The sequence below is a fragment of the Ascaphus truei genome, chromosome 19, assembly GCF_040206685.1.
Source record: "Ascaphus truei isolate aAscTru1 chromosome 19, aAscTru1.hap1, whole genome shotgun sequence".
Classification (NCBI taxonomy): domain Eukaryota; kingdom Metazoa; phylum Chordata; class Amphibia; order Anura; family Ascaphidae; genus Ascaphus; species Ascaphus truei.
Genome location: NC_134501.1, coordinates 27100699 through 27123959, shown reverse-complemented (window position 1 = coordinate 27123959; position 23261 = coordinate 27100699). Strand labels below are relative to the sequence as shown.

Genomic DNA, 23261 nt, shown 5'->3' with positions numbered 1-23261 from the left:
AATCTGAACTTTACATACAAACCGTCGAACCCCTGTTACTTTGCGATATCAGTGGACTTCAAAGACTTATCGGCTGAGGCTCTACTTGAACTCTGCATGGAAACTGGCTCTGTGCTTCCTGCTAGGGCGGAGCAAGTGAGAATAAACCAAAGGTTTCCATGTGGACACTCTACTGCAGGCTTTTGGGCCTTCCAAAATATTAATAAGTTTGACAGATTATGACGGAGCCACATTTCAAGGTTATTGTGAGAGGGAAACTGCACCTTTAACTCTAAGAGCCCCCCTCCCCCTCTACACTTCTCGACCATGTGGCAGTTCCCTGGCAGCGATCACGGGATCCCAGTGGCAGAGACTCGTCCTCTTCCATTTCTCAGCCGGACAGGAGCCCAGAACGCAATCTCGCCCCTCGAGTGCTATTTTCCATGATGTGGTAGCTACATGTTGGGGCTCACAGGGCAAAACATGTCCGTGCCCATTGGTTCATTTTGGTCCCAAAAATGACTACATTTCTAAATGTAATTGGCTTAAACACCGTCCGGTTCTGGCCCATTACCATGGGGTGTGTTGAGCGTTGAGTCTGGTATTTATGTTGGATGTAACAGGACAGCTCTGTTTACATGGAACAAGCACTGTTTGTGTTTACCTTTCATCCCTTGGCAGCTTCTCCATTTTGGGCTTGGGTTGCACCATAACGAAAATTAAACAGCTGCACATGAAATATCTGGCCTGCTGGCCTGATGGCCTTCATGGGCAGAGCAGTGTCCATGGCAGTGTGTGTGGTCAGTAACAATGTCATTTATTTCCCCTTTCAATCAATGTGAATTGCTTGTCCCCTTCACGGCCTGAGGACTGTGCAAAGCATTACAGCACACTATTGGAGAGATCATATATACAGGCATACCCAGCATTAACGTACGCAATGGGACCGGAGCATGTATGTAAAGTGAAAATGTACTTAAAGTGAAGCACTCCCTTTTTCCCACTTATCGATGCATGTACTGTACTGCAATCATCATATACGTGCATAACTGATGTAATAAACACATGTGTAACAGGCTCTATAGCCTCCCCGCTTGCGAACAGCTTCAGTACAGGTAGGGAGCCAGTATTGCTGTTCAGGACATGCTGACAGGCGCATGCGTGAGCTGCCGTTTGCCTATTGAGCAATATGTACTTACTCGCGAGTGTACTTAAAGTGAGTGTCCTTAAACCGGGGTATGCCTGTATTGTGCTCTATAACGTCATATCTCCTCCGACAGACTCTCTCTCCATTTCACAGGCGTACGCGATACCTAGAGACGTGCAAAATGCCTCTTGGGTCCCTATTCAATATGCTGGGAAGCGGCTTTTCCATGCCATGGAAGCTCTGCGCTCCTTTTATTTCACAGCATATTGTGTAGGGAACTTGTCATCTGTGTTAGGGCTACATTCCTACCCTGCAGAGCTTACAATCTAGGGCAGGGGTGGCCAACTCCAGTCCTCAAGGGACACACACAGGTCAGGTTTTCAGGATATCCCTGCTTCAGCACAGATGGTGCAGTCGCTGATCAAGCCACCTGTGCTGAAGCAGGGAGATCTTGAAAACCTGATCTATTGGTGTCCCTTGATGACTGGAGTTGGCCACCCCTGCGCTAGATTGTAAGCTCTGCAGGGCAGGAATGCCTATCGTGCTTGTATGTTTTGATGCACTTGTATTGTAACTCGCTGTTCTTTCTAACATCGATTTTAGTAAAGTGCTGTGTGCATGAATACTGTATAACCCATGCCCCCTTTTATATCCAACTCGGGGGCTTGTGATCCTGTATCCTCTTGCCTGGTTTGGCTGAACACACTTGGTCTGCTCTTGCAGAGTTTCTGCTAGCCAGGAAAGGTCACTGAGAAGTGAGGGGTTGAACAGTAACAGAGTGTGCTGCTGCCACATTCATTCATTGCAACATCTCAACCTGATGCCCAAGAACCATTTAAAGTGTCCGTCCCTCTTGTTTCCATCTCCCCCACCCAAGCTTGAAGCAAGGTGTCTTTGGCACTGAGCCGCCATTGCTTTCAGCTGTGGGAACCCGCTGCTTCCTGAGAAGCTAACACCTGAAGGTGCTCACTCGGTTTAAAGGCCCCACGGAATAACGTGCACGGCTACTTATTTGCCCGCTTGCCCTTCAAACAAAACTGGGATATCGGTGTCCCCTTCTGATGTAAGTATCTCTGGGAGCAGGGGCATCCCCGGAGCTCAAATTAATGTGGTTAAGCGCCGGGGGCCGGCTGCTGCCCACCTAGGCAAAGCGCCTTTTTATAAGACATTATTTCCACCCTTTCCGGAGATGTCACCTGGAGAAAGTACAGAGTTTTTTATTGTGTTGACTTGTATAATAGTTATATAATAAAAATGAAATTTTTAGTGCAGAACTTTTCTCACATTATGCTTTCGGTGTATTTCTTCTCCCCCTCCAACCCCCCCTAATTCTTACCCTTCTGGTCTACAAGCCCCTATGACCGTAAAATGCTTATCTACGTTTTTCTTTTCTGTACCCAACATAGAAATGAACGGAAGATAAGAGCCGCTTGGACTACCTACACTTAGTCTGCCCATTTTCCCATCTGTTGTGAAAAACCCCATACACTATTCGGTATCTCTTGATATTAATGATGCCCTTGTCTTTTCAAAGCATTGTGGAATCCCCTACTGTATTCGCCTCTACCACCTATGTTCGGGGGCTGTTCCATGAATCCACCAGTCTTGACTTGAAGTACGATCACATAACGGGGATCAAACTAACGTACCCTCCGCTCCCTGGGTGCAGGGTGCTGCCAAAGCTGGCTTACCCTGGATGAGGAATAGTCCTTAGTTACCCCACAAGGTCTCTGGAGGGCAATGGCATCCACTGCCGCGATCAGTAGTCCTCAGTCCCACAGATCCGACTGATTTGGTCACACCAGGATTATCGAGACACACACCCTCTCTGAGACGGTCTCTGATATACCAGCCGTATGACCCAGAACTTTGGCACTATTTCTCGGCTGGCTCGGTTATGGTAGCCGAGCTCCCATTCACAAAAGCTGGAGGGGCCTCGGGAGCCCAATAGGAATCGTCCCTTTTTAAAATCGGAGAAATCGGGAGTGAGATGCCAGATTGTGCTTCAAGGAAATGATCAGACTTTGTCTACCCGCTTAAGTGCCAGAGTCCTCCTTGGTCATGCCCCCTTCCACGCCTTCTGAGCAGACTTCATTGTGGTGTCACTGATGGAAGGGGTTGTCCTCCTTCCGTGCAGATAAAGGTCTGGGCGCCATCTATGCCATTGTTCCATTGTGTGCAGGTCATTGGTGTGCTGGCCCTCATGATGCACGGTACAGATGTAGCCAGACTTGCTGTCCCTAGAGCTACAGCATAAAAAGCAACACACCTCAGCCGTGAGGACATTAATAGTAGTGGCTGCCTGTATGGGGAGGAGGCGAGTACATTCTTCCAAATTGAACCACTCCCCCCAGCAGCGCAAACATGTCTGGCTGCATCTGTACGTTCAAAGAGCACTAAATGACTTTAGGGCGCAATCTAAACTGCCGAATAGAAGCAGGGAGTCTCCAGAGCTGAACCCCATTAATTTCTGCTCTTGGGACCCCCTACTTTCGGAGATACTTACCTCTGAAGTAGGTGCAGGTAGCCGTTCCGGCTCAGCAAGCAGGGCTTTAACGTTTGTCACCTGCGCCACATGGGCCAATTGGGAGCCACACCGATGACGTCACAGCATCCTATTGGCCTGCAGGGCCTGAGATCTCTGCTCAGAGGACATGTTTTGAACCCTCGTAACCGAGGAGAGCGGCTACCGGCACCTAATTCGCAGGTATGTATCTCTGGAAGCAGGGGGTCTCCGGAGCTGAAATGAACGGGTTTAGCTCCAGAGGCCCCCTGCTTCAACCCAAAAATTGCCTCCTTGAATTGCCTCTTTTTAATTGAAGCAATTAAACATGCTCCTCGTTATCCGAAACAAACAAAGCGGCCATTCCATGTGCTACGTCCAGCAATTTTATTTATACTGCCCTCCTTTTGCGTAACTGCAGTTGTCCTTGTTGTCTCTCACCATTGTCTCAATATAGATCAGCGTGTTGTTGGGGACAGTATCGCCTCTCGCCCCAAACATGCCTGTTCTGCAGCGCTCAAATTCTCTCTCTAGGAGCGGATAATATCCGTGTCTACAGCGAAGTGTAAACAGGCACAAATGTTCCTTTCAAATGTTTATGGAAAGACAACCCCTCTCCAATACAGATTCTCATGTTACAAGCACTAAACTGCTGATCCTTACTGCAGAAAACGCTGGAAGGGAAAGACTATCTCTGCAACTCGTATATTAAAACAAGTCGTTTTTTTTTTTTTTTTATGCAGACTACAGCAGGGGTTCTCAACTCCAGTACTCAAGATATTTCCGTTTCAGCACATGTGGCTCACCTGAGCCACTGATTGAGCCCCCTGTGCTGAAGCAGGGACTGATTGAGCAACCTGTGCTGAAGCAGTGATATCCTTAAGACCTGACCTGTTGGGGGGGGGGGTGGGGTGGCGGGGGCTTCTTGATGACTGGAGTTGAGAACCCTCTTGTCTTGTTTTGGCGCTGCAACGCGTCTTACAGACTAGCACTGCTTAATCAACATGGGCCTAAATCGTTTACGCTATGCTTCACATCTGAATGTATCTTATCTTGCTATATTTGTTTAGCAATAGCAAATCTCCAACACCATGATGAGATGCATTTTTACAGTATGTATTTTTTGTTGTCGCTCACAACATTCTCTCATTTTCCAACAGGTACAGCTACATGATCGATAATGTGATTTTGCTGATCACCGGCACTCTGCACCAGCGTTCCATCTCCGAACTGGTCCCCAAATGCCACCCTTTGGGAAGCTTCGAACAGATGGAAGCCGTGAATATTGCCCAGACTCCTGCAGAACTTTACAATGCCATTCTTGTTGATACTCCTTTGGGTAATTAATGGTCTCCTTTTCAGTGCTGTTGGCATTTTGTGGTTTGGTAACCAGAATAAAGGAGATGGGAGTGTTGCATCGAGTCACTAGTAGATGCATTTGTCCTTAAACCCTTAATCTATTCTTCATGATTTAAGGTACCCAAATCATTGTTTGTAGAACTGCTGGTACCACTCTCTTGAGCACTGTTTTCAGAATACACTCCTACCCTTTTCTTGCTCTAGTGGGCTATAAATGGCGGGTTCACTATAGAAGAGACCCACTGCAAAGGCCCAAAGCTCCCCTTTGGGGGAATGACATGACGTCACAAAATGCATTTTGGGATGGGTTTTTTAATTAAATCAATTTGCTACTGAAGGAGCTTGTGTGTTGAAGTACTAGTTTCTATACGGTTTTTGGTTCTTCATACCACTTTCATTCTTGAGATGACAAGCCCCAGAAATGTAACAAATGTTCCAACCACAGTCAACCTCCTAGACCAGTGTTTTTTAACAGGGGTTCCCCGGATATCCCTAAAGGGTTCCCTGCAATTTACAGGTCATTTGAAAATTGTACCAAATACAGAAGAATTTTCAATGTATCTGATCTGACACATTATTAGAGACGGTTGGGGTTCCTTACCATGCATCTGATCTCAGACGCGCTATTGGAGAGGGTTGGGGTTCTGCAGAATTTCACAATATGATAGCGTTCCTTAACCAAAAAAAGTTAAACTCTGCCCTAGACTGCAAAATGTTATGTACATTGAGTAAGCGGTCCAGAAAAGCATTAAACCAGTTGCTTCTTAAGTTCCTTTGTTTATTGTTCTTCATAATGCACTGCATATGACAATAAGCAAGATGGTTTGTTAAGCAATGCTTCATTAAGTTGCCTGCAATATAGTGTGCAGGGAGGAAGGAGTTGCCGTGTAAAAGCTGAAATCTCCCTTTAAGTTGATTAGAATCATTTTATAATTCACGGGGTAGAAAAGCATTTTCAGCAAGGGTCTTCTATTTTATTCATTTTTCTCCTCACTGAGCTAAATAGTCTAAACGCAACTGCAAAATGTTTATTTATTCAGCGTCCTCTGCTTCTCGTACCCATATGAATTAGCTGTAAGTACATTCTAAGGCCGCGTCCATGGTGAGCGCGTGACCGTGCACGTGGCGTCACGCGCCTGTAGCTGCAGCGATTTGTGGCCATGGGGTAGATGCCACCGGGAGGCATGTCGGGGGCGTGGCCGAGGTATCACAGAGCTGGTTTGCTCTCATTGGGTGAACCGCTCACGTGGCCTGGCTGTCGTGCGACGGAAACAAATGTATTTGTCTCCTCATGGATCGCTGGTGCTTCTCGTTGCGCGGTCTATGGTCTGCCTCATAGAGGCACAGCATTTTGATTGCGTCGCGCTCGCCATGGACACAGCGTAAGTGCCGGTTTGTTTTGTAGTGTGAACATTGTGATCCAACTGTCACAAAATCGGTATCTCTTGCATACGCGATCAGAATAATGTAACGATAGCCCAATGTATTTATACAATCCTCCTAATACCGCCAATTTAACAATCTCAGAGAGTTTGTGTTCCTTAAACTATTGTGTTTGTATTTGTGGGAATTCAGAAAGTAGTTTGTTTATCCCAGGAGTGGCCAACTCCAGTCCCCACGGGCCACCAACAGGTCAGGTTTTCAGGATATCCCTGCTTCAGCACAGATGGCTCAGTCCAAGACTGAGTCACTGATTGAGCCACCTGTGCTGAAGCAGGGATATCCTGAAAACCTGACCTGTTGGTGGCCCTTGAGGACTGGAGTTGGCCCCCCTGCTTTATCCCCAAATTAGCACAACTGGGGTTTCCTTAGCGCATGAAAGTTGAACTATCTTTAACTAGGTGCAATGACCTGTATCCCTTCAGCGAGGTGCAACAACATTCTGCAATACATTATACTTTGAGCTTTATTTGACCGTTACTATACACCTCTGACCCTTTTTTGTTTTCTGTCCAGCTGCCTTTTTCCAGGACTGTATATCTGAGCAGGACCTTGACGAAATGAACATTGAAATAATCAGAAACACGCTTTATAAGGTAAAGACAGGGCAGTTACAGAAACCTATGGCTATTCCACCATCTAAAATACCGGCTGTCACTGTCTGGCAAAAGCAACTGGATCAGCACCAAAAGTAGCACAGTGTGCGGAGCAAGATGTTCCCGAAAGTTATCACAGGGTCTGGAAACCAGTAAAGGGGTATCCAGGGTCAGTACGAAGATCTTAAAAGGGAATTATTCTCCACCACCACAAAGGCCGTATAGTTGACACGGGGTCACATATTAGCAGCAATTCATTAAAAACACTATGTATTCTTGTAATCAGCTGTGTAGTGTTGGATAACACTGCACTTTTTTACCTCTTCATACTTTTTTTTAATGATTTCTAATGTATTAAGCGTCCACTGTGCCACAAACCAGTGAGCGAGCCACAGTACTTCCCCTTTTGAAATAGTCGGACATTTTGCGTGCCCAGGGAAGCAGGGCCTTTGCCGGACGATCACGAGAACAGATCAGTTAGCAACTTGGATCAGGGGTGCTCAACTCCAGTCCTCAAGGCCCCGACCAACAGGTCAGGTTTTCAGGATATCCCTCCTTCAGCTCAATCCGTCCCAGCTTCACCACAGGTGGCTCAATCAGAGGCGCCGTCTTGGACTGAGCCACCTGTACTGAAGCAGGGATATCCTGAAACCCTGAGCTGTTGAGAACGAAGTCTTAAGGACTGGAGTTGAGCCCCCTGGCTTGGATCATTGCAGTGCCATAAATGTAAGGAACTGTTGCTTTTTATTACAAACCAACAGAGGGACAACAGAACATGCTGCGTTAAGGTTAACAGGAGTTTCGATCAGCGGAAAAGGAAAGGGATCTTTAGAGGAAAGGCAGCAAAAATGTGGCATTCACTGCCCCTAGAAACGGCTATGGCAGATATAGTAAATCTATTTAAGATTTGATTTTCCTGGCCAGGTATAAATAAATATGAATCCGGCTTGCCGCTCCATTTACTGTAGTCTGTTAAATATACTTTTAGGCATGAAATCTTTTCTGAAGTAATACTTGCAAAGCAGTCATTATAATTATTACTTGTTACTATAATGCAGTTCCAGGGAAGTTCTTTGTAAAGCTGAAGAACAGGCTGCCTTGCGTTTGAATTTTTTATTATTACCGGTTTGTTGCACAAGGTCTCTGGAGCTGAACTGTTAATTTCAGTTCACAGGGACCCCCTACTTCTAGAGATACTTACCTCTGTAGCAGTGTCGGCATCTGTGCAGGCAGATAAATAGTGTGCCTAACATAATGGCGGCTTTAAATGTCCCATGTCACGCGGGCCAATTGGAAACTGTCATCTGTTGCAGCTTCTGATTTTCCAGCATGACTAGGACATTTAAAGTTCCCGGGGATACCGGCACCCCCTACGGAGGGCAGTATCTCTGGAAGTACATACAGGCATACACCGGTTTAAGGACACTCACTTTAAGTACACTCGCGGGTAAGTACATATGGCCCAATAGGCAAACGGCAGCTCGCGCATGCGCCTGTCAGCACGTCCTGAACAGCAGTACCGGCTCCCTACCTGTAACGAAGCTGTGCGCAATCGGGGAGACTATAGAGCCTGTTACACATGCGTTATTTACATCAGTTATGCACGTATATGACGATTGCAGTACAGTACGTGCATCGATAAGTGGGGAAAAGGGAGTGCTTCACTTTAAGTACATTTTCGCTTTACATACATGCTCCGGTCCCATTGCGTATGTTAATGCGGGGTATGACTACAATGAAACAAAAAAAATGCTAGGATTGCACAAAAAATATCTACACAATGGGTTAAAATACATTACAACATCCTCCAATGAGACCCTCTCTGTTCTCCAGCTTGCCCAGAGGGACAGCTTTACTATGTGAAATGTGCTCGTCAGGAATGTTGCACCATAAATCTTTTGATTTTTGTGTATCTCCTCCCCCCTCCCCCCCACACAACTGTTTAAAAAAACGTAATAAAAACTTAAGTGTTAAAAAAATACATTTATACAAATCCATCAATTTATAGGTAAAAGCCAGAGTGTCCATCAGGGGTGAGTGCTTCCTCTTAAAGAGTTTTCCCAACTCTCACAAAGAGAAGGAAAATGAACGGTAGTGGGTGTGAACAGCACACAACACCCCTCTGATGTGCAGATTATTTTATTACAAATAGTTTAGAATAAAAATGGGAACAATTCCCACTCAAAATCTTGGGTGCTGTAGTCGGCACTTGGACCCAGCGTTTCCACCACAAATGCAGGTGTCGAACGCTCTAGTTATGCCTGCCTCTGTCCTCTGTGTTCCTGGATCAGTCCCCCTTTTGTGTTGGGGTTGGTCCGCCGGATCGGGTGCACGTGTGCTCGTGCACGCGTCTAAACACTTCCGGGCCTCGTAAGGGTTGTTTCCCGATGTGGAGTCCTAGGATCGCACTGGTCGGCTCCAACATTGCCCTACGCGTTTCTCAAAGACTTTCTTTTCTTTCTCAGGGGCATGGAGGGGGTGGAAGTAGGTAGTCCTCGCAGCTGTATTTAATGCCGTTCAGCTCCGGAGACCCACTGCTACAATCTTGTAATAAAAAAAATGCAATGCAGCCTGTTGTGCTGCTTTTAATAGGGTTACGAGCTCACTTGAATGGCAGTTCATTGGTGGTTTTTTTGTTTTTTTTTGCTGCTTAGGCGTACCTGGAATCCTTTTACAAGTTCTGCAAAGCGTTAGGAGGTACGACGGGCGACGCCATGTGTCCCATTCTAGAGGTACAATACAGCGATGCTTTTCCTTACTAAAAACTGTTATTCAAAAGGGATTTTAGGGTGTCACATTGCGGAATGTACTTAAAGAAGTATATGCTCCCCAAAAAAATGTTTTCCCCATCCTTTGTGGGAAGTGGGGTGTCTCTGTAAGGGTGCCGGTAGCACCTCAGCAGGTTGAAATGTCACGCGGGCCAATGGGAAGCAGCAAGGAATTACATCTTCTTATTGGCCCATGTGACGCAGGACCTTAAAGCCGCCATTTCTATAGCCCAGCTGGAGCTGCTACAGGCACCCCCTGCGGAGGTAAGTGTCTCGGGGAGCATGGGGTCCCCAGAACTGAAATTAAAACAGTTCAGGTCCAGAGACCCCCTGCTTCAACTCTATAACTCTAACAAGGCTTGCTGCTTTAATTAGTGGTTAGAATGTATAGTTTTTGTCAAAGGGGCGTCACAGGATGTGCTGTTGGAGCTGAAGGAATAGTTTTGTTGGGAACAACGCTGCCTTTGAAGTGTGTGCGTCAGTGTGTGCGCTATTGGGTGTGACCAAATGTACTGTATACAACAATAAACTAAAATCACAATGCAACATCTAAATGACAAAGTATATAGATAAATACTTGGCTAAGTATTTAACTATGTACTTTGTCATTTGGTTGTTGCACTGGGGCTTTTTTTGTTTACAATTCTTTTAAAGTTGCCTGAACCGCGTTTTGAGATATTTATCTGATGTGGCACTATAAATTCAATGTTACTTATTGCTTCTCAAGGCAGGAAGCTGTTCAGCAGCCATCTTGGAAAAGGGCAAGGCCCTTCGCCATTGATAAGACTGTCTCTGATAAATCCGGAAACGATGGCAATTTGTAGAAAAAACAGCCGCACGATTTAGAGAGGAATCACTTGAGATGCTTCAGTTGTGAACATCTGAAAGATTCCAAGACATGGTGGATTTGGTATCTAATAGCACCAATTAAGTGATTTTTGTTCTGTTTCTAGTTCGAAGCTGATAGAAGAGCATTTATTATCACCATTAATTCATTTGGAACCGAGCTCTCCAAAGAAGATCGAGCCAAATTGTTCCCACACTGTGGAAAGCTGTACCCCGAGGGACTGGCCCACTTGGCCCGGGCAGATGACTATGAGCAAGTCAAAACTGTAGCCGACTATTATCCGGTGAGTAAACCTAAAACGGTTTTCTTGTAGCCCAACATGGCTATAATAATGGTGTCTTGATCACATACTCCTCCATTCCTGTGTGCAGTCCTTCCAATACATACCACGGTGCGACCGTTAACGCACACATTGGTGGCATTGCCAGATCTGGGCCGCCTACTAGATCTACTTACCGTAAACCGTTGTCCAGTACATTTGTCGGAATACAAAACCTTGTTTCTCTCGCCCGTCCCAATGCCGGTACAAACGAAGGCAGGTTTAGCCCCACCCAGTTGTGGGTGGGACGCAGCTTTCAACCAACTGGGCTTTATCAGCCCCTACAAGATTCCCTGCTCCTCAGTAGGGTGACAAAGTCCAGTCCTCAAGGGCCACCAACTGGTCAGGTTTTCTGGATATCTCTGCTTCAGCGGCAGTGGCTGTCATGATTGAGCCACCTGTGCTGAAGCAGGGATATCCCTAATACCTGGCCTGTTGGTGGTCCGTGGGGACTGGAGTTGGACACCCATGTAATAAGGGTTTCCTCAAAGTGCAGGAGGGAAACCTTTTTCTTCAGAGAAGTGTCGGAGCGAGCGGTCACGCTCTGAAGCTGGCGGGCGAGAGGCTTGGGGGAAATGTGAGGAAGTACTGCACGGAAAGGGTGGTGGAGGCGTGGAATAGCCTCCAGGTGGAGGCGGAGGATAATAGCACTGTGTGTGTGTGTGTGTGTGTGTGTGTGTGTGTGTGTGTGTGTTAGAGAGAATTTATATCTCTAACCAACTCCATTTCACAGAGGCCACCAAAAGACCTGGTATTGTGGATATCCCTGCTTCAGCACAGGTGGCTCAGTGATTCTGACTGAGCCACCTATGCTGGAGCAGGGATATCCTAAAAACCTGACCTGGAGGATCCATTGGTGCGTGACTTTTTTTCCTCTTTATTTTTAGATATATTTCGTTTTTTCATACTCTGCCTGTCTCCGTCTCTCTTATATCAGGAGTATAAGCTGCTGTTTGAAGGGTCTGGGAACAACCCCGGTGACAAGACACTAGAAGACCGATTCTTCGAGCACGAGGTAACGACATCGGGTGTAGGAAGCCCTTGACTTGCTGGCCTGTCGCTGCACCAAGCTGTGTGAATCCTGCCTTCTCTCTACGCAAAGGCAAACACACGAGAGTCTGGCAAAGGATCGCTCCGTCCTCCCTCGCATGCTCGTTAACATTGTGGGGGAAATGATCCGATCCAGATGTAACTTGTTCGCTTTCTAGTTATTTCTGTCCTGACCTTGGCCCGCCGGCTTTACTTTATCATTCTCTCTTGTTGTAAATTATTTTCTACTACACAGAACACGGCACCTTCTTCTTTCTTCTTTTCTTTTTCTTTTTATTACCGATTTGATCAATGCCCTACAAGAATATCCACCCACAACTTTTATAGTGTGTGTTCTGTAAATCTGACAAGCCAACTTTGTGAGGTCCAGACGAGTTCAGCTTGGAAACGTATGTCGGTTAACCCCTCCAGTGCCAGGGGCGGCTTGAGCAGAACACAGTAGCTGAACCGGTAAATTGCGCTCCACACAACATACAGATGTAGCCGACCGTTTGGGCGCCTCTTCTCGTGGGGAAAGTCCTCAAGGGCCATCAACAGGGCAGGTTTTCAGGATATCCCTGCCTCAGCACAGGTAGCCACTGATTGAGCCACCTGTGCTGAAGCATATACTGATTGAGCCATGTGTGCTGAAGCAGGGATATTAATGAAAACCTGACCTGTTGGTGGCCTTTGAGGACCGGAGTTGGCCGCCCTTGTACTAAAGATTTAACCACTTGCGGCTCTGTGGTAATAAACTGCAGCTCGCTGAATGCCGCATTAGAAACGCGCTCTAGCGAAAAACGTGGTGATGGTTGTATGTATTTTATGTGTTGCTCTTGTTCCTGCCCCATATTTTGTACTACACTGCGGAATACGCTGGTGCCAAATAAATTGTAAGAGCGACGTTTGTGACATCTGTAGCTACTCCGTTACAGCGTTATCTTTCACTGCCACAGTGATTACGGAAAAGTCCATCAGATTTGTCACGGGCACCCTTCCTTCCTTCCGGGTTGTGACACGTCACTATGTAATGTACCAGCCTATAAGTTTAATTGTGCAATGTTTTATTCATGACGTATCGTACGTTCTAATCTGGGGGGGGCCACGGCGCTTAGAGGCCCCAGGCTCTCACCCACAACATTTAAGTAAAATGCCGGGGGAGTGGGTGAGGCCTCTCACCTTCTCTCTGGTGACACATCGTCAAAGTGTGTGTGTGTGTGTGTGTGTGTGTGTGTTCTGGGGGGGAGAGCACAAACATGAGTTGTCCATATTTGGTGTTGCTGTCCATGGGATATCTTTAGGTTTGGGGGGGGGGGGGCTTTTGGGAGCGCACACCTGAAGAACCCGGGTTATACACAGCAGGCAATATAATGGCCTCTTTATTACTTCGGTTGGAGTCCAATATCCTTGCACACTAATAAAATAACACACTTTATGCCAAAGGGCATGTTATCTTGCCAAGATTTGGAACTGGCTTTTGCTAGTAGGTAAATGTTTGGCGCGATTGGACTAATTAAAAAGGTGAGGCGATGCTGTCATTTTGAATGAAACCTTTACGGCTTGATGGAAAAGCGTCTGACCCAGCTGTTTCTCAAAAGTAGATTTCGTTTTATTTAAGATCGGCGCACAATTAGGATTATTGCAGTGTTGCCTCGGTGTGACGAGGACAAAGCTCCCTTGTCTAGACGCAGAATATTTCCCAAGGCACCCGTATATATAATCGTGTAAAAAAAATAAAAATCCCTATTTCATTCTTCTCATTCTGCACATGCGTATTCCTCGCCCTGGCTTTATCGTCTGTGATCCATTTCCCATACTTTCTTCATCTTCTGCATTCCTTTGGGATAATGTCTATAAGGGGAATTATTCTTTCCTTTGGTCGAGTGTTCACAGTTGGGACCTAAACCATGTATTTGGCATTTAAAGAGGTGAGGTAAGGTTCGCTTCTCTGCGGATTGACTTCCATTCTGTAAGCCTTTTTGACCTCCCATGTGGTCTAGCCCATGAGTGGCCAACTCCAGTCCTCAAGGGCCACCAACAGGTCTGGGTTTAAGGATATCCCTGCTTCAGCACAGGTCCACCTGTGCTGAAGCAGGGATATCCTTAAACCCAGACCTGTTGGTGGCCCTTGAGGACTGGAGTTGGCCATTCCTGTACTAGTCTCATACTGAAAATTAACCCCTTGGGTGCAGGAATGCAACACACCAGGTCATACTCTGTTATGGGGGTTCCAAACCCCAACACGGCTTAATAAAACAGACAACTGTAATCGTTTTATGTGACCGAAATCAGGTCATGGGAGACAAGTGGTTTACACAGTACAGGAGAAGGAGTGGCTCAGTGAGTAAAGACACTGAAGCAGGGGAACCTGGTTCAATTCCCGGTGTCTGCTCCTTGTGACCTTGGGCAAGTCACTTTATCTCCCTGTGCCTCAGACACCAAAAACATAGATTGTAAGCTCATCGGGGCAGGGACCTGTGCCTGCAAAATGTCTCTAAAGCGCTACGTAAAAAAAAAAACTAGCAGCGCTATACAAGAACATGCTGTTATATATTATTGCAGTTGATTGAAAGTATTGGATGGTATTAGAGCCTGAGCGTTTTACTCTTTAACTGCCGAGCCTTGTGCAAGAAAGTTTGGTGCAGTGTTAATTGCATAGCCTTGGAAGTGGGAGTACCTTGGCTTGACAGCTACAACCATTGTATTGAACTGGTCATTTTGAGCCTCGGATACTAAATGGTGCGAAGCCTTAAAGGAGAAATTCAGCCACTTTTTATATTTTTAATCGGTTTGAAGCAGGGGGTCTCCGGAGCTGACCCGCAGTAATTTCAGCTCCAGGGATCTCCTGCTTCCTGAGAAACATACCTAGGTAGGTGGTGCCAGTAGCAGCCCAGACAGGGCTAGTCGGGGCTATCAATATGACCACTTCAATGACACTGCAGGCCAATAGAAAGCATGACGCCATCACGTGCGGCTTAATATCTGCCCACGTGAAGCGGGATATTTAAATATCAGAGATATTGGCACCCCCTACGGAGGTATGTATCTTGGGAAGCAGGGGGTCCCCAGAGCTGATATCAATGCAGATCTGCTCCGGAAACCCCCTGCTTCAAATGTATGTTGACTAAGAGTGCTGCTTTAATACTGAATACACAGTGTTTAGGGGGTCAGCCCCTCTTAGAACCATCGTGTGCTAATGGCAGTGACATGTTTTTAGGGCTCACAACTGGGCGGTTGATTGCCTTGTTTTCTTTAGGTGTCTGGTAAAGTATTTTTAAATACTGTTTTAAAGTTGTGAATACGGTGAGAGGAAACTTGGGAGGGTTTCGGTTTCCTCTGGCAGCAGAGTTCCTTTTTGTCTGATGTCAGTATTCAACAAGTTTGCGTGGGCAAAGCCCCCCTCTCCCCTTTATATTTAGTGCGGGTTGGGCTTAGGTTTATAAAAACCCTTCAGTGACAAACGCCCTCATTTTGAGGGCCCTGAAGAAATGCAATGTATTCATTTGTCAAAGCAACAAATGCAGCTAAATATTAGTTTACGGAAGCCAATTACAGATGGAGCCAGCTGCCTCTTACCGATAAAGCAGCACGATGCATTATAGCGCAGAATGGCAGTGTTTCCATAGGATTCAAAGACCGCGATAACGTACAATAAGCCTGACTACATCTGTAGGCTGTTGGGTGAGATTGCTTTCCTTAACTTGCATTCAAATGGATAGGGACTTGGGGCCCTTTTACTAAGGAGTGCTACTCCATAAAACACCTTCCAGTCTGGAAGGCCCCATCCTGACCACTCACGTGAGTGGGCCCAAAAAGACGATATTTACCAAGCGTTGTGCCAGAAGGATTCTTATGGCGTAGCACTGCTTCGTAAAGGTGACCCATGTTCCTTGCCAAGGAGACCGCTTCCCAATCTAGACGAGTGGTTTAGATTACGTGTTTAGTGGTAATTATGTGGCGCCCATTGGTTTTTATGTTTTTGTCTCCGCCTACAGGTGAAATTGAACAAATTGGCCTATCTGAACCAGTTCCACTACGGGGTCTTTTACGCCTTTGTGAAGCTGAAGGAACAGGAGTGCCGGAACATCGTGTGGATCGCGGAGTGCATCGCCCAGAGGCACCGAGCCAAGATAGACAACTACATCCCCATCTTCTAAGAGAGAACCCCAGAAATTTCCCCACCCCCCCACACACTACCTTCTATTGGTTCCACAGTCCAAGGCCGACCCTTCCTCCGCTTTATTATCTGACCCACAGCATGGGGTGGGTGTGAAGTGAAAACCCAAGAGTTGTTGAGGTCTAATTTTACCAATCTGCAATTAGATTTGCTATAATTCTGGCAATATACAACTGAAGTGGTTTTATTGAAGTCCCGCATTGCCAGATGGTAATATTGCAGGACCCCTCTCGCGGTGGCGGTGTTAAAGGCAGGTTATACCCTTCTAAAACTTCCTATTAACAAAGTGTGTGTGTGTGTGTGTGTGTGTCTATATTAAAGTAGGCAGCACAAATGGTACAATAAATGTCTTTACTAGCTCAATGTTGCTGTTTCCCAACAGCTCTGAAATAGGCTCCATTGTGAAGCCGAAAGTTGAGCTATTCAAGACATTTATTGTACCATTTGGTGCCTGCTTTTTTTTTTGACCTTTTTTAAATGGTACAGATTAGTATGTTGGCAGCTGTGCCCGCTCCAATCCTTTGGCATGATTTCTTCACCGGTATCAGGAGGGCTAGGATGTGCAATGTCCTTTTGACACTGGAAGGAGCAGCGGTTGAAGTAAACTGGGATCCACTGCTAGTCCTGCTTAACAGTTGTTAAAATGTCCGGCTTGTGCCGTTGTCATGTCAATTGCCTGGGACAGGGAATAGGTGGGGTGAGGGGGGTATGACATGTCTGTCCAATCAGAGAAGTTGATAATGAATCTCGGTGCACTTTAGGCTGGGATACTCCCAGCGACCTAAAACAAAGATGTCTGCCTCCTGTGAATGGTATAACCTACCCTTAAGAGTATATTAGATGTGTTGAAGCATGTTCGTTGTGGTCCTCCTGTATAGAAGTAGGAATAAAATTAGCTGTATTATGATTGTAACTCTCACTGTACTCAACATAGGTGTATACACTAATGAAATGGTCACTCCCAAAAAGGAAATGGCTCTACAATGCACTGACCAAAGAAACCGTCCCATCATGCTCCCTAAACCCCCCGGGGTTCATTCATTATCTTTTCCATGTATAGGAAGCAGGTATTCTACGTAGCTGAGCGCTGGTTATGCATCCTCATCAATGAAGGCCTATTTATGACCACAAACCGTAATCACGTTAAATATAGGCCCATATATAATAAGCGTAGGGTTTTATATAAAAACGACAGTTTGCCACTTAACGTTGGGTATGTATTTCCCTCTGCCCCAGTTGCAGAAGAAAATGTTGAGATGATGTCCTGTGTTAAGTGGCTCCTGTAGTAAATCTCGCAAAGCCACTGGATTTCAATATGCATTTTTTTTATTTTTTTTATTTTTTTTTTACATAATTTGAAACCTGCTGGTTCCCGAGATTCTGAACTGTTTTTGTTACTACATATTTAAATTGTTTAATAGGAAGCCGTAACGTCACCTTCCTCCCAAGGAACGTCGAAGATTTCTATGGGCCCGTGAGACTTGGTGGCCATTTTGATTTCCCTAAAATGGCTTAAAAAGTTGGCAATTAAAAACCAGTCAGTATCTCGGGAACCATGGGGTTCCTGGAGCAAACAAAAATGGGGACCATCTCTGGAGGACCAATCCGTTTTGGGGGTGGCGGGGCAGCAATGGGTTAACTGCCTTTAGTCCGTGCAATGTAGGTGCGATTTGATTGCCCATTTCCAAGTTGAATTGCCAGAGACTTCCCGAGGAGTGACGCTTTTACCTATTTATCGGTGTTAAGGAGTAGGATCTTCATTCTGTAAACACAGCATCTATCATTACATTTAAACGTGCAATTTTTATGTTTTACAAGTCTTCTCCGTTTCTGTGAATACGTGATCCCTTTTTAGCCTCAAACACTGTATAAGTCAATATCTGAAAAATAAAATGTTTACAGCCTTCTACCAGGATATACATGGTGTATGTTTCATGATCTTTCATTTTTGACTTCTAAACAGTCTTTAGACATCAAATCTCTCTCGATTCCCAAATTGTGCAAGCACTCGGGATAGTCCCCTGTGCTAACAGGCCTGCATAGCGGGGGTTGAAGGTACAATCGCCTGACTATTTCTTACATATACAATAAAGGAGAAATCCCAGCAAGTCATCAAGAACAAGTTTAATTAAACTGGTAGCTATTTTGGAAACTTGCTCTGTAACTCCAAAGGTAAGGTGTTTATTCTAAGGGTTTTGTCATGTGATATCCCTGGGAGGCAAAAAATGTTTTTGACATTTCACACAGGCTGTTTTTATGCATATGGCTTATTAAAAAAAAACAAAATGTCCCACCCTAACTCTCGTTTTGTATATCCATGTACCAAGATCTTTGCTCCAATTTTCCCGCCATGTTTTCAGCTTGCATTGTGGGGACGGCCATAAGGAGGATTTACATGGTAAGCAGACTGAGATTTATCACGCTGTGCGTTACTAATTCTCCTTTCTGCGTCCAAAAATCTCAACGGACTATTGTGGATTGCAAAATATCAGGCAGAACGTACGAGTTAAATTGACCAGTATATTTCGTCCGGAGCCAAAAGGGAGTAACCCAGTATAGGGTATATAGCAACAACTCACTGAAACAGTTTACGGGGGGATTCCGAGCTCTCTGTGCAGGGTGCTGTCGAAGATAGCTTACTCTGACTGCTGCCTCGATCTGTCTATTCCAGACTATCCCAATAAGAAGGGATTAATGCCCCAGGTACACACAGTTTACATTACCAATGGGCTCTAGAGACGGGGACCAACCATGAACAATCGTGTGACCGGGGTCGGCCTCATTAGTTTCCCGGCCTCCATTTGGTTTGCACCTGGTTCTCAGTGTTTTCAATCAGCGGAGATCTTTGGCTCAGAGAAGGGTGTGCCCGGAATAGACCAATCGGGGGTGTGGGTGGAGCAATGACCTAAAGACACCCCCTATGGGTGGGGCTTGGGAGTGGGAAATGAGAGCTTAGGCCGCGTCTATGGTCGAAGAGACCGCGCGGAGGAATCACAATGCCTTAAGGCAATGATCGCGACCACAGACTGCGTGCATCAAGAATCTGTTACATTTGATTCTGCGACGGCCAGGTCACGAGAGCGGTTCGTCCAATGACGGCGAACCAGCTCTGTGATGTCACGGACACGCCTCCCCTGTTGCGTCTACCCAGGCCACAAAGCACTGCAGCTAAACCACGGGTGACGTCACAAGCACAGTTGCGCGCGCCGACAATGGACGCAGCTTTACCAAATCTCCCCTCTGCATAGAACCAGTGTGAGAAGGGTTAACATTTGGGATTTCTTGAATGTGTTTTGTCAGCTCCACCCTCTGCAGTGTTTGACTGGACAAAGGAATTTCAAAGCCCAGCACCCCTTCATTCTACATCTGCATCACCCTAAAGGTGGACAGTCTTGGGCGGTAGCCAAAGGTTGTCCGCCGTTCGGTAATGTTACAGCTGCTCTATTGCTTCTGAAACTAACCAACCCTTTCATCCCCCCAGTACCGAATGTTTACTTTCCCAGCCTATAGATTGGAAGCTTCTTGAGGCAGGGCCTCTTCTAACCCATTCAATGCCTATCCTACCTCTTCTAACACCATTTTAATCCTGTCTGTAAATGTTACTTATGCCCATCTCTGACTGTCCATGAAATGTCTGCAAACTGAATGTGTGTAACCGTGGCACATTTAATGCAACCATTTTATTATTATAACTCTGGATTTTCTTGTCTGTCTCTTGTCTAACAAAATAATTGTATTTAGTTGTAGTTATTATCAACCTGACTAACGTACTGTGATGCCCCCTTAAGTGGAGGCCTGTATTTACTTCAAAAAAATAAAACATGATGATGACTGATGGGAACTGAGCCAACGGGGCTAGGACCCAGGCCCTGGTTCCCAATTTCAGCTCCATATCTCCAGCCGGGTTAGGCGCCTCGCTGCAGGGGAGAGAACAATGCTCCGCTTTCGGAGTGCGCACTCTCCCAGCAGACGGGCGCCTGTATAATGCAAATATCTTATACTATATTAGTGAAAGCACTGTATGTTTGCCTGCCTGGATGTCCGGTGTCCCTAGGGGAAATCTCATTGGTCCCTTGGGTCGCCCGCCCCCGCACACCTCTCATTGGCCTGAGGCGGAGTGACGGGCCACACACACACACACACACACACACACACAACACAGCAGCTCTATACACACACACACACACACACACAACACAGCAGCTCTATACACACACAACACAGCAGCTCTATACACACACACACACACACAACACAGCAGCTCTATACACACACACACACCCTCTGTCCGCCCCCCTCCCCCCCCTCACGTGCGCCGTCCTGCACTGGCTCCGGACGGGAAGCGCGGCCCTCCTACCCCAGCCGCTCCCTTACCTCCCCGGCGCTAACACCCGCTCAGGTAAGTCACTGTGCGTCCCGCCTCAGCCTCAGGCCCACTGCGCATGCCGCCTCAGCCTCAGGCCCACTGCGCGTCCCGCCTCAGCCTCAGGCCCACACACACAGGGCGCTTCCTACCGCCGCTCAGCCAGACGCCACATCGAGCGGGCGCCAGGGGGGGAGCGCGAGTCTTAGGCCCACACAGGGCGCTTCCTGCAGCCGCCTGCACGCCTCACTCAGCAGGACGGCACATCAGGGGACCAAGCGGGCGCCGGGGGGGGGGGGGGGAGCACGAGTCACAGGGAACGGGGGGGGAGTCACGGGGAACGGGGAGGGGAGTCACGGGGAACGGGGGGGGCCACCAGCCGAACCAGCAGGGGGACGGACGCACGGAGGAGGGGGGGGAAATGCCCATACATAAATTATGACAATACATGTGCCCACTGCTCTCCACCCCCCCCCACTCCCCTTTCCTCCCCCCACTCCCCTTTCTCCCCCCCCCGCTCCCCTTTCTCCCGCTCCCCTTTCTCCCCCCCCCCGCTCCCCTTTCTCCCCCCCCCTGCTCCCCTTTCTCCCCCCCCCCGCTCCCCTTTCTCCCCCCCCCCGCTCCCCTTTCTCCCCCCCCCGCTCCCCTTTCTCCCCCCGCTCCCCTTTCTCCCCCCGCTCCCTTTTCTCCCCCCCGCTCCCTTTTCTCCCCCCCGCTCCCCTTTCTCCCCCCCCCGCTCCCCTTTCTCCCCCCCCCGCTCCCTTTTCTCCCCCCCCCCCGCTCCCCTTTCTCCCCCCCGCTCCCCTTTCTCCCCCCCGCTCCCCTTTCTCCCCCCGCTCCCCTTTCTCCCCCCCGCTCCCCTTTCTCCCCCCCGCTCCCCTTTCTCCCCCCCCGCTCACCTTTCTCCCCCCCGCTCACCTTTCTCCCCCCCGCTCACCTTTCTCCCCCCCCCGCTCACCTTTCTCCCCCCCCGCTCACCTTTCTCCCCCCCCGCTCACCTTTCTCCCCCCCCGCTCACCTTTCTCCCCCCCCCGCTCACCTTTCTCCCCCCGCTCACCTTTCTCCCCCCCCCCGCTCACCTTTCTCCCCCCCCCGCTCCCCTTTCTCCCCCCCCCCCGCTCCCCTTTCTCCCCCCCGCTCCCCTTTCTCCCCCCCCCGCTCCCTTTTCCCCCCCCCCCCCCAAAACCTTTACAACAAATACTCACCTATTGTTCCACGAGTTATAAATAATACTACCTATTACGCATTTACATCCCGGGCAACGCCGGGTCTCAGCTAGTATAGCACTATAATATTGCATTTAGCACCGGCGCACCTGCTTCAGGGAAAACCTATCTGGAGAAATCCTGTATGTGGAAGTAAGAAGGTGATCCAGGGCACAGCGTATTTCAGCAAAAAATTATTTATTTTGTCAAAGTTTCGGCCCGTTCAAGGCCTTTATCAAGGTACTGGCATGTGATCTAAAGAGGAATGTCCAATATAAGTAGTCCTCCAAATTAGTGAAATAAGCAAACCCCCCCCCCAGCAACACTAATCACCCCATGTGAGTCCAAAGAAGCAAGAGCCATCCTCTTCCGTGCTGTACTTGGAACGCATAAGCATTCCAGCATCTAGTGACGTCATTGTATCCTCCGCTGATCCTGATTGGTTCCCATAGTCCCGCGAAACGTCGGTCAACATCCGCGTCATGGGCGGTCCCTCATGGCGACGTCATCCCGTTGTCTTTAGTACAGACATCTCGCGTGGTTTCCTCCTGTGTAGCAAAGAACAGCTACTGTTGTCACACACACACAAGCTACAATGACATGGCTAGACAGTGTGATATGGTTATAAGCTTATCCTTCGCGGCCTATTCTCCAGGAGCTGGAACTTGGCTAACTCCAGTGATAGTTAGTGTGCGGTGTTGTAGGTTGTATACCTCTTGCCATATTCATGACTGGGGGCTGTTATTATTAACCTAACTCGCTCCAATAGTACTTAGTATGCGGTGTGGTAATGTGTATGCCTAATGCCCATATTAATGAATGGTCTCAGACTGCTAAGTACTATATAATATCAACGTAAGTAGAGCCCCATATTAGTCAATAGCAACAGCTTGATACAGTGATATAAACTCTAATACCTTGTAAACTCATGTGAGGAGGTGTCTTCTGTCCGTGTGAATCACGGTTACAGTCTTCCTTAGGCTGCGGCAGGCAGGGAATTGGCGCTCATGCGCTGCGCCCTACTTGGCCGGGCGATTCGTGGCCATCTAGGCACACGCTCGCCTGGGGGTGCGGCCACGACATCACGGACCTGGTTCGCCCTCCCTGGGGGCGAACCACTCACGTGACGCGCTTGCGAGCGGCAAATTCAAATTTGCTTGCTCTGAGCGCCGAGGTGGCGCAGGCGCTTGCTCACGCTGGGCACACACATTGCCGCAATGTGTTTCATCGCGGCCAGCGTGAGCCCGCCTGCTCATCGCCACCCTGGACAAGGCCTTAGGCAGGAGCAGGGACAGGCAGCTACTCGCAGTGCGAACTAAATGCTGCCATGTGTCAGCGGTCCCTGCAAGTGCACGTAGTGAAACTAGCCGACGCGCGCGTTTCGCGTATCGAAACTTCTTTCTCATGGCTTCAGTAGGTGAAAGGGAGGTCCCATACACACAGGGCGTATTAAATAGTGGTGTCTTGCAATCTCATTGGTCCAGATACTCCCTATGCTTGCCACAATATGTTATGGTCTCAGTGAGCTC

General features: G+C 47.8%; 1 protein-coding gene across 1 annotated transcript in view; it reads left to right on the top strand.

Moving 5' to 3' along the window:
• Nucleotides 1–18071, top strand: part of ATP6V0D1 (ATPase H+ transporting V0 subunit d1) — a 75679-nt gene extending 57608 nt beyond the window's left edge. Inside the window, exons 3-8 of the mRNA XM_075577032.1 lie at nt 4790–4968; nt 6945–7024; nt 9679–9756; nt 10746–10922; nt 11896–11973; nt 15983–18071. Of these exons, the coding sequence (XP_075433147.1) occupies nt 4790–4968; nt 6945–7024; nt 9679–9756; nt 10746–10922; nt 11896–11973; nt 15983–16144 (754 nt within the window). The 3' untranslated portion in view covers nt 16145–18071. The remainder of the gene's footprint in view (nt 1–4789; nt 4969–6944; nt 7025–9678; nt 9757–10745; nt 10923–11895; nt 11974–15982) is intronic.
• Nucleotides 18072–23261: the final 5190 nt, after the last annotated feature.